This window comes from Marmota monax, unplaced genomic scaffold (genome assembly GCF_021218885.2).
Source record: "Marmota monax isolate L192 unplaced genomic scaffold, Marmota_monax_Labrador192_F-V1.1 WCK01_AAM20220418_F8-fsc00010, whole genome shotgun sequence".
Taxonomy (NCBI): Eukaryota; Metazoa; Chordata; class Mammalia; order Rodentia; family Sciuridae; genus Marmota; species Marmota monax.
Window position 1 is genome coordinate 5525311 of NW_026692321.1, and position 12509 is coordinate 5537819.

The following is a 12509-nucleotide window of genomic DNA, read 5'->3' on the forward strand; positions in this document are numbered from 1 at the left end:
CAGCCACCATGGTAAATGAGGACATCTGCCATTCCTATACTTCAAATACAGGGCACAGGAGACCAAGACAATGGATGTGAAATACAAAAGAAGTCTACAAATACATAAAGCCTGAGTTATTATGTAAATAAGGCCCAAACATTCCTATTTTAAATGTGAGGTAGTGTGCTATATTTAAAAAAGGAGGAAAGTAAAAGAAAAAAACTGACAGAAGAAGGTGGGTGTGAGAAGGGTGATGAGAAAGATAAACAAGGCAGGCAAGTCACGCAAAGCCAAGCAACCTGAGAGTTAGTCAAGAGGAAGTATTTAGTCATAAGAAACAAAAAATGCCAAAGTAAAATTTACTGTAGCAATTACAGTGTGACGGTTTGAAGTTTTAAGTTGCAATGCTGAAGAGCTCTGCCAGCTCTTGCAGCTATTAGTTTTTACTAGAAGACCAACATCTGGCCACAGCGAGTCCTCAGGGTGGGAGGGAGTGGCACTGCAGCCAGGCAAGTGGGTCACTTCAAGCTCCGTGAACAACTGCAGCCAACAGTGACACTGACACAGCTCGCTCTCTCTTCCTTTCCAGGTTCCTGAGATAAAAAGGAAGTGGAAAGGAAGGAAGGGAAAGGAAACTATAATAGAAAAAGAAGGGGTACCACAGTTACAGAAATCCATACTGTGGGAAACTCGACGCAGCTGAAGAGTCTGGGGAACACACGCTAATATCTAAATTGATAAGCTGCTGCCTTTAGGTAGGACAGAAGCCAGGCCAAAGTAACTTCCTCAGCATCAGTATGTATGGATTTTTAAAAATAAAAACATACGCATTTGTAGTAATTAAAAAAGTGTTTTCTTTCATTCATTCATTCAGGGGCTCTTTACCACTGAGCGACAGTCCCAGCCCTTTTTGTTTTTTATTTTTGAGACAGAGTCTGGCTAAGTTGCTGAGGTTGACCTTGAACTTGCAATCCTCCTGCCTTAGCGTATTGAGTCCCTGGGATGCCACCCTATTGGAAGAATAGTGTTTTTAACACTGAAGAAGTTTGGACTGCCAGAAAAGCAGCAGAGAAAATCCTGATCTAAGACACGCTGAATCTTCCTGAGAAAGCAAACTTCCTGCAAACTCAAAGCCCACAGTGCACACAGCTCAACTGATTCCTGGGCACTTATCAGGGTAATTGTCCCTGAGTCACTTCAAGAGTCACAAGGAACTCACAGAACTAGGGCTCAAGAGGCAAAACCCCCTAAGAACAGCTCTAAACTTCCAGATCAAATGCAGAGGGGGAAAAAAGGTAAGTAAGTTCAACACTTCAGGAGTCAAAAAGTGGAACTTAAAAAACCAAAGTAATGGTCTGAAAACTAGAGACAAGGGAACAAGATGACAAGGCTGAGCTCTGCAGCTTCCTGTGAGACCAGCAGCTACCTCTGGGTGATGAATGCAGAGGCCGTGGGCCTTCCACCCACCTTCATCTCAGGGATAAACTCTGTAAAAGTGACACTTTTTTTTTTTAAACTACAGATGCTATTTTGCACTTATTATGTTATTTAAAAAAAACAAATTTAAGATTATAAGTCTCTAATTAATTAAATGCAAAAAAACCTCTTAAAAGCAATTGTTAGACTGAATACATTTTTTTCCTGACTTACTTGATAAACTTACCTTCTACTATTTAAAATGAAAAAAGCAGGGGCTGGGACTGTGGCTCAGAGGGAAAGTGCTTGCCTCACATGCGTGAGGCTCTGGGTTCGGTCCTCAGCATCATATAAAAATAAAACAAAGATATTGTGTCCACCTATAACTAAAAATATTTTTTTAAATAAAATTAAATAAATAAATAAAATGAAAAAAGCAGAAAGGGGTTAAAGCCAGTAATGCTGGATTTTATTATTTTTTAAATAACACTAAGAACCGAGGGAAGGGATATCAAAATATTCAAGAGAAAATATTATTTTTTAAGAAAAATATTGTTAGAAATCGTTATAAAGGTGCCGCCTCTAAAAATCCACCTGTTCAAGGTGGGAAACATATAAAACTGGGATTTACAATAACACTGACATGGAAAGATAACTCATGGTCCATGAAGAACCTTCCTTGGGTGGTGACAAAGGCTTAGGATCTCAGGTATAGACTTTTTAAAACAATGGCTTTCTATCCACCTAACTCAACATCAAAAATGCACCCCAGGACTAGCAACCCTGGAAAACCTCAGGAGAAGGTGCAAGCACGACTGCCTAGCACAGACATCACATAAGCACCTGGCCTCCTCCTAGGGCTCCCGCGCGGATCCTCATAATCTCCTGCTCAGGAACCCACATCATTCAAAAGAGGCAATGGGAGCACAAGAGCATTGGGAACACACACAAATAAAAACGGGAGTAATTCCAACAAAAAAATACATACTGAGTTCTTATTCCACATTTTAATAATTCGAGAGTCTGCAGACAAAATCAGATCTAATGACTCCTGGAAATGAACTGACTTAATGGGTAGACCATACTGGTGATCTTTAACTAGCAGTGGCTTATCAGAGCGAAGATCATATAATAAAACCTGAAAGAAAAAAAACAAGTTACTTCTGTTGCAACAAACTAAACCGTTTACCTTAGAAAGAAACATATGGAAGTTAGAATGATAGCCATTTGTTTGTTTCATTACCTTTTCATGAACACAATCAACACCCTTACTCAGAGTCCTAACATTACCAGCAATAATCTAGTAAAGTCTTTTAAATTACCCTTAGAATGTATAGTTTATGAATTCAAAACTGAGAGTCATTTTTACATACACTAAGCTTGAAAACTCCTGATCTATACTAAGAAAGAAATAACTGGAAGTCCATAATTATTTTTTTCATTTGTTAATTCAACAAATATACACACTGAGGGCCTACTATGTCCAATTGCTGCTATCGCAATTGATGTGTGAATGAAAGACATAATGAAACAGGCCAGGGAGGTTAAGGCCGACAGTGACAGCATGGCACAACTTCGGTAGCAGGGAAATCTCTTCTAACCCTTGTTGTTAGAGGCAAGGGGGCCTAGGGAAGGTAGAATCTCAGTCCTGGGTGACAGGCCCCCTCTAGCACAGAATAATAGAGGCAGTATCTATTAAATAAAGGTGGGTTTCAGGTCTCTTATGGACTTAAAGAAAACTTCCAAGCATGTGGGCTCTGCCTTCAAGGAAAGACAAACCTCAGAATAGCCCTGCTAATGGAGGTTCTGAGGGTCTCGCTGCAAGGGATATGGCTAACAGTGCTATGTGACCAAAAGGTCCCTTGCATACACAAATCTTGAAAGTATCTCCTGACCACATTTCCTGTTTGCAGGAATTCTCAGGTTCTTTGACATGTGTTTAAACCCACTATGAATTTCCAAGAATAGGAGCAGGGCAAAATTCCGTATTTCCGTTTCTTGACCACAGATCTCTGTTCCACACTCTCTGGAAAATGCCATTCCAAACCCCTACCAAGAAAACCCCTGGGCCCTCCTGGCCAAATTACAGTGTTACATTGTGTGCAGGTTCTGACAGACATGCATGGGACAGCAAATTCCAACATTATGTACAATTACAACGCACCAACAGAAGAATATGGGGGGAAGTGCCTGTGCCCACCCCACTGTTATCTCTAACTCCACAGTACTCAGACAACGAACAGGGGAAATATTTCTTCTTTTGTTTTGTTTTGTAGTATTGGGGATTAAACTGAGGGTCTCATGCATGGTAGACAAGTATTCTACCAGTGAACCACACCCCACCAACCTCCTTCCCCCCCGCTTTTTTTTTTTTTAATTAGAGCATTGTTTGTACATACTAGCTGGGTTCATTTTGACAAAATCATACATGCACAAAACCCCACATCCCTTTTAAGTTTTTGAGATGGGGTCTCACTAAGGGAAGACTTGTGATCCTCCTGCCTCAGTCTCCTGAGTAGCTGGAATTACAAACATGTGCATCATGCTTGGTTAAGTCAAGCTTTCCTCAGGTATTAGAAGAATCCAGCATTCTGGAGTATCCTCACCACTCAGGCCAAACTTTAATGTCCCATTCTGTGTTCCCACAGTATGATTCTCCTGACACATGCTTCTGAAAGACCAACTTCCATATGACATTTCAACTTAAACATTATTTACCTGCCCTGTAGATGTTCCAACTGCCATGGTCAAAGCACCATTAAATTTCAAAGCAGAGATGGTTGGTAAACTGTTTATCCTGAAAGGCAAAATATTCATGTTCCATGAATATACTGTCAAACCTCATTCTAAGTAACAAAGTCATTGCTAAACTTCACTTCAAATCTAATAGGGAGCTGGGCACACTGGTGCACACCTATAACCCCAGCAACTCAGGAGGCTGAGGCAAAAGGATAGCAAGTTCAAGGCCAGCGTTAGAAACTTACCCAGACCCTGAATCAAAAAAATAAAAAGGGACAGGGATGGAATTCAGTGATAAGAGTACCTCCAAGTTCAATCCCAGTACCAAAAAAAATTCTAATGGGGAATTTCTAGCCTTTTGTTTGGAGGATAAGTGCAGCCACACTTTTATAATTAAAATTTGAAATACATTTTACATACAAATGCAATCTATATTTACCTTCCATTTTATTTAAACCATGATAAGGTATTCTCAGAAAAAAATCTGTTTTTACTTAAGGAGAAAACAATTTTATTTTTGGACTTGGGTATACACATTTTCATTTCATAATTTGCTACATCCAGGTAAAACAAAAGAGTATCTCCAAATAAGGACCCTAGGATCTCTAAGAGTATCAAAGACATCTCTAGAATGCGCTTCTTACCCACCAACCGGGAATTTCTGCACAAAAAGCAATGATCCAAGTGCAAATAGTGACGGACACGACTCAGAAATGGACAAGCATTCCTGCTTTCCATGTCTGAATGTCCTTGGCCCAGGTCCACCAGGCTGCTGGCACTGAGCAACAGCTTTGCCTCTTCTGCCACCCAGAGCCTCAGCCTGGAACCGCCACGGAAGTAGCTATCAGAAGGAAGCCTGAGGCTTTGCCTCCTCTTCAAAGTGAACCTTGGAAAATTCTTTAGCACACTGATACATTTTTTTTCCACTTACTCAAACTTTGTTTCTTATTAAAATTTTGCCATTGTCTTCATAAAAAGTACTACAGAATTATTGTACTTTGCAATTTTTGTGGTGAATGAGAACTTTGGTCCATTATATAAAACAGGATATTGCTGATGAACACCAAAGTCACTGATCTTTGTTCACTTACTTTGTAACCAATTTATTTATCTTAATTAATTCTCACAGGTTTTCAGTTGATTCTGTTGGGCTTCTCAGGCAGACAACAATTTCTCCTGCAAATAATGATCTCCTGCCTCCCCATGCATATTTACACTTTTTTCTTTCTTTCTGTATAGACTCTACCTTCCAGAACTTGTTAAATAATGGAAATGGTGGCTTACAAGATTTGTAGGAAAAAAAATAAAATCAAGCAGTTAAAAAACAAAAACACCTAAAACTGAATCAGTAAGAAAACTACTTTTAACATTTTCGTATACCTCCAGATTTTTTCTTCTGGCTGTACACATACATGTTCATTGTTCTTCTTACACGAATGTGAAAAAATTCTACAGGCAACTGTGATTTACTTTCCCACTGCACCATATACTTGAAGCATCCTTTCCTGTTAATAAAGTATGCTTCTGAAACAATTCTTAAAAGGCTGAACAGTAAACATGCCACTGATGGATGCTTTTCATCTGTAAATACAATAACAGCAACTAGATCAAAAAACTATTGTTCTATACAGAAGGAACTTAGAATAATGCCCAGTACTATGTATTTGCTATTATTTCTACCAAGCTTTATTTAATCAATATCCTCTGGTTCTTTCTAACACTTTAAAATTAGTAACAAGAAAGCAAGCTGTGGCAGCCATACCTGTAGTCCCAGCTACTAAGGAGACTGAGGCAAGAGGATTGCTAGAGCCTAGAAATTTGAGGCCAACCTGGGCAACATATAAAAACCCATCTCAAAAAAAAGAGAGAGAGATGTTAGTAACTGCGCTATGGTGGACGCCCTGGGCTGAGGAGATGGGAGAGTGTACACTATGAGCAAGTGAGCAGACATTTAAATGGATACTAGGTTTTCTGTAAAGACAATTTAGCAACATATCAAATGGCTTAAAAATATGCTGCTAAACTCAGGATATTTCAGATTCTAGATATTTTCCCTCAGAAAATAATTACCAAATTATAAACACCCAGCTGATAGCAACAGTGGTCTGGTTACTTAAAGATATCTTCCTACATATACACAGATCATTTTTACTTTCCTTTTTGTATTTCTAGAACTTTTTAATAATTTTTTTTCACTAAGAATAAATTTTAAAATAACATTTATTTAAAAAAAAAAACACTCCATCATGACAGCTAAAAATACCCTACCTCTAAGACAAAAGAAGCCAGTAAAAAATGTTTGTGAATCAATATTCTATTTTTTTAAATAAATAGAATAAATACCCTCTTGTTTCTAAAGACCACAGTTAACAAAATATATTTGTTACAGGAATTGAACCCCAGGGTCTTGCACATGCTAGGCAAGCGTTCCACCCCAGAGTTATATCCCCAATCCATCCCCCACCCCTTATGATTTTATTTTGAGACAGGGTCTCGCCAAGTCACCCAGGTTGGCCAAACTTGTAATCTTCCTGCCTCAGCCTCCTGATTCGCTGGGATTACACATGTGCACCACCACCACTGCCCAGCAAGATTTTTTTTTTTCACATCTCTTCCTTAGATTCTCTATAATGTTACCTCCATTGCAGTCACTACATTAAAAGAAGGAACAGTCTTAAGACAGACTACAACAACCTGTCTTTCTATATACTTTTTCCTAGATGTAACAATCGACAACAGAACTTATTCCAGAACCCAAGCCTCTATTCTACCTCAAGGAACAGTCAATATTTAAGAGTGAGAGAAAATTAGTCTCTGCTTTCTAGGGAGTAGGTAAAGATCTTTAAGTTATAATCAATTTTTTTACCTTCCAAAAATAAGCAGGTTTCTGATTTGCTTTCTTTCATGCCTGTATGATAAAATATTAATGTGCATTTTACACTGATTTATTCTATTAGTAAATATAGGAATGAATTTTCCAATTTAAAATTACTTAATATTTTGTATACCACACCAAAATTAATGAAGTTGTTTGTTTGCTTTAATAAGACAATAAAAATCAGGACAAAAAAAAAATGTTTCTATGCTCACTTTAAATCTCATAATAAAAAAGGTGAAAAAATTATTCTTTATTTCTCACATAGAGAAGAAATACATATTAGAAAGACACATCTTCCTAACTTTGTAATTCTTAATTTTTTTTTTCCCTTAGGTCAAAGATGTTTCACATGAACTGATTTAAAAAATAAATAAATATATAAATTCTTCCCTCCCTCTCCACCCCAAAAAAGGAAAGTGCACAAAATTTTGTAATAATCCAGAGAGTTCACAGTCTTTATATCCTGGAGTCATCAAACACCCCACATTCCATATTATATGACTATAAAACATATCTAAAATCTTACTGAACTGAAATGAGGATGAACTGGTAAAGGCACTAGAGCCCAGAGAAAAGGCAATTTCTCAACTGACTGTGGCAACAAATCCCATGTTAAGGATTTGCCCAAGAGTATCCTCTACAAGAGTTCACACATGCACAGGACGACACTACTGCCACTCTGATGAGTGGGAAGAAACAAGGGCTTTTTCTTCTTATTTAATTCAAGTCTCTATTCTTTTGTGTTAGAGGTTTTTAACTCCAACTATGTACTCCTCTTCTAAATGTGTTTAGTGTAGGAATTAGACAAATACGAGCAAGAAAAAATTAAAAACTTGCTTTCCTTCACCTTAGCATTCAAAGCACATCTTTTTGCCTGTTAACTAGAGTAGTGCGTCCTTGGTCATACAGTAGAATCAGAATATAAATCTCTATAATACGCTAACAAATTCCACAGAACTAAGACGTCTGTGTAGTATTTGAGAAAGGAATTCTATTTGGCTGGGCACAGTGGTGCATGCCTGGAATCTCAGCTACTCCAAAAGCTGAGGATCACATGATCGAAGTCAGCATGGACAACTTGAACAACACCATCAAAAAATTTTTTAAAGGCCCGAGGACACTCAGGACACTTGCCTACTATGTGCAAGGCCCTGGATTCAATCCCTAGAACTGAAAAGAAAGAAAGAAAGAAAAAAAGAAAGGGAATGGAAGGCAGAAGGAAGGAAAGGAGCAAAAAAGAAATTGTATCTGAATCAACCACTTAATCAGCTTTTACATGAGAGCATTTTTATGTAAAACAATTACAGTCACTACAATTTTTCCCTAAAGAGTTTAATACTGTAGCAATTTATTGTAATTTCATATTGATACATTTGCTTAAATCAGAAGGTTCATATTAATTATATCACAAATTAACTTCTACTCACTCTGAATCTGCTGTGACACTATTTAACGCACAGTCTAACAGGCCAACTCTATTTCGAGTTCTTGGGTCCCAGCACTCCACTCGACCCTACACAAATGAAAACCAATTTTAAATGAAAGTTACTACTACAAGAATTTTAAACACATTCAAAATAAGATTTATTAACACTGATTATCTCATGGAAAATAAAAATTTAACTTTTTACCTTATGCCCTTTTTAGTACTGTTTAAATAATTATTTCATGAGCTTTAATTAAGGAAAAAACTGGTCATAAGTTATCTCTATTATGGGATTTAGTATCTGGAAGGTATACAAGAATACATTTTTTGTTATGTACCTCTGGTATATGTGCATCTTTTTAAACTCTGAGTATTTCTCATTATCCCAATGAAAAAATGCAAATCTCGGGGTGGGGGGAAATATATACATACATATATACATACATACATACATACATATATATATATATCCCCCCCCCCCCCAGTACAGGGAATTGAATTGAAACTAGGAGCACTCTGCCACTGAGTTACATCCAAGTCCTATTTACTGCTAAGTTGCTCAGGCTGGCCTCAAACTTGCAATCCTCCTGTCTCAGTCTCTCAAGTCACTGAGATTACAGGTGTGCACCACCATGCCCAGATATCTAGAAAAATTCTTGACAAACATGAAGCACCCTGATTCAAAGTTACTGTAGTTTAAAAGTACAGTGTGTGTTTGATATTTGTTGAATGCTTCTATATAACACATGACACCATTCTATATACTTTTCTAGTTTATGTTGTTTTTATATAGGTTATTTCATATGAAGATCATCCACACTTCTGAAGAGTTGCTAAGGTAAGTACAGTCACATATTGCTTAATGATGGGGATACAATCTGAGACCCACATCACTGGGCAATTTTATCCTTATATAAACATTATAGTTTGTACTAACACAAAGACAGCTACAGCATCGCTGGGCCATAGCCCATAGAGTCCATCATTGACACAAATGTCATTAAGCAGCTTGTGACTGTATTACTGTCTCAGCAATGAAGAAACTCAGTCTTAGGAAAAACAACTAATTCACAGACATGAAGCCATCTAATAAATGAGAGTTGAGATTCCAAAAAATATTGCCTCCCATAAAAACCAGCGTGTTTGTCTGCAGTGCTCCTCTTGGGCCAGCAATCCCAGGGCAGTGGCAGGTTGGACTTAGCTATCTATACCTTCCCTCAAGTACCCAGAACAGTCTCTGTGGCGCCCCACTCTGATGCATGCATGACCAGCACAGTCAGCAGTTGTGGAGTAGCCATGTCTCTGTGTACAAAGGTCAATGTAATATGCAAACAGCAAACCAGGGCCATTACCTCATTATCATCCTGCTCTGAGGAATCAAGCAACTGGCTTTAAATATAAATTCCATTCACAATCAAATGTGAAACAAATACTGAAAGAAATAAAGTCAGTGACTGGGCAAAGAGAAGGGGTATGGGGGCAGGAAAGATGGTTGAATGAGATGAACATCACTACCCTAGGTACATGTATGACCACACATATCGTGCAACTCTACACTGTGTACAACGAGAAATGAAAAGTTATGCTCCATTTACAATGAATTGAAATGCATTCCTCTGTCATGTATGACTAGAACAGAAGGAAAAAAAAAAGAGAAACGGAAAAAGAAATAAGGTCAGCACATGCTTACCTCAATTGTTCCTGTGGCAAACAAGCCATGCACTGAATTTATGTCACAAACATTGTTCTCCCTAAAACAGTAAAGCAACAAGGAAGAAAATACTACTTAGCATCTATTTTTGAGAAAAGACGTATTCAATAAGCTTTCTAAATAAACATTTAATACAAATTCCACGGAGACAGAAGATGTGCATATTCTCTCATCACCTGCAAGTGAAAAATGAAGGAATTAAGCCTGGGCTAGAAGCCACCAGAGCTTCCAGTCCCCAAGGTAACAGGTAACACCCTGCTTACCCGGTGACACACAAGACAGGCTTTCCTTCTGAAACACTATTCCACCATCTAGAAAAGAAAGGGTTATTCTGCTTTCTTCCAAGGCAAGTCTCAGGAACACAGGCTATCACTACAGCAATGCTGATCTAAGCCTCATTTTCAGTCTCTATCAAGTAGATATTTCACCTACCTCACTGGATTGTTGTGAGGACTAAATGAAAGTGACTGCAAAGTGTTCAGCAATATACATAGTATGAAGACACACAATACACCAGCTTTTATTATAATAAACAGGAAATCATGAAACTAAAGAACAGGTAACGTTTTGTTATGCAATAATGCATTGTGAAGCTATAAGCTTTTTTAAAAAAGAAAATAAAAGCACACCAGGCATGGTGGCACATGACTATAATTCCAGCAATGCCTATAATCCCAGTAACTTGGGAGGTTGAAGCATCAGGATAGCTGGTTCAAAGACAGCCTGGAAAATTTAGCAAGCCCGTCTCAAAATAAAAAATAAAAAGGGCTGGATATGTAACTCACTGGTAGAGAGCCCTAGGTTCAATCCTCTGTATCGCAAAAAGAAAAAGAAAGAAAAGCAATTCAGGCCAACGTGGAACAAGTTTACTTGTTTTCATAAATCACTGTATGCTCTTCTAACCTTTAAAAATATTCTCAAAGCAATAAGACAAATTCAACAAGTTCTTTCTTCACACAAATGAGAAACAATCCAGCTCCTATCCTGAACTCACTGTCTGGCCTTGGGCAAACCACTAACTCCTCTGATACTAGGCTGCTCTCTCTGTAAAGTGAAGACACTGGGACCTACTACAATATCTGATGTCAGTTTAAAATGAGCCGATATAAGTAAAATGGCAGAATAATGCCTGGTATGTGGTGTTTTCATTCTCATGGTTATTTATTATTCAATAAGATGATAACAATAAGTTCATTCCTAAAGAATTTCTCTTTGAATAAAATGTAAGTGTAGCTTATAGTGTATGATAAAAGGAAAAAATTTTAAATCTCAAATGTGTGCTGATAACATAAAAAATAAAAAATTAAAAAATTACACAATAATCAAAATTTTCCAAGTGAGAAAATGTGGAACAAAACCAAATCATAAATGAAAACTTAACACTGCAAATAAAAATATCAAGCTGAATGTTTCTGTTTGTTTTGCTGTTGTTGAGCTCGGGGGATTAATTCAGGGCTTCATGCATGTGACCCAAGTAGGAAGCCAATGAGCCATATCCCCAGCCCTAAGCTGAGTTCTTTCAAGGCTGGGGAAGTTTTAAAGTGAGAATTGAAATTTTTAAAGAAATCACCAGGTCTCTTAGTGAAGGTTTTGTTTAAGAAAAAAAAATTTAAACTAAGTGGAACAAAGTCTACTTAAATATAATACAGGTTATCTGATTAAAAACTTGAGCACCTAGCACCATCTCCTGGTCAAAATAAATATAGCATCACTTCAAACAATACTCACGCAGCATTAGTTTGTAGAGGATTCAGATATCGTCCTTGTTCTAAATTTAATCTGTAAACTTCAGAGCTGCAAAGAAATGAAGAAAGCTAAAAATATGGCAAACTACAATAAACTTTTATTTAAATAAATGTAAATTTCAGAACTACATACATATATCACTTATAAAATATATGCATGATTAATTATCATCATCATAACTCATCACTTTCCTTTGCAAAATGATAAAAAGATTTATTTCAGATCTAAAATATATTCATCTTATTTACAAACCCGTAATGTATAAAGGTAAGTTAAACTATTTGTTGAGGAAATATCATGAAGTAATTAGACTATTTACAAATAACACAGAAAATGAAAGATTCAAAGGTATATATAATATATCTAATATAAAATAAAAGATCAGAAGGAAATACAACAAAATACTAGCAAAGGTTTCCTCTGGGTCGTGTAATTATGGATGAATTTTCTTTTTTATACTTTTTTTTTACATTTTCAAAATTTTCTATAAGGGATAGGAATTTTCTTTTTTAATATCTTTTTAGTTGGACACAATACCTTTATTTATTTATATGTAGTGCTGAGGACTGAACTCAAGGCCTTACATATGTTAGGCGAGTACTCTATTGCTG

The 12509-nt window shown here is 37.0% G+C and overlaps 1 protein-coding gene across 3 annotated transcripts in view; it reads right to left on the reverse strand.

Moving 5' to 3' along the window:
• The window catches only part of Nol10 (nucleolar protein 10), an 86574-nt gene that overhangs the window by 61026 nt on the left and 13039 nt on the right, over positions 1–12509 (reverse strand). For all 3 annotated transcript variants that reach the window (XM_046441255.1, XM_058578361.1, XM_058578362.1), the window contains 5 exons: positions 11881–11946; positions 10132–10192; positions 8443–8528; positions 4117–4195; positions 2387–2536 (listed from right to left, as the gene is read on the reverse strand). In XM_046441255.1, coding sequence (XP_046297211.1) covers positions 2387–2536; positions 4117–4195; positions 8443–8528; positions 10132–10192; positions 11881–11946 — 442 coding nt within the window. The remainder of the gene's footprint in view (positions 1–2386; positions 2537–4116; positions 4196–8442; positions 8529–10131; positions 10193–11880; positions 11947–12509) is intronic.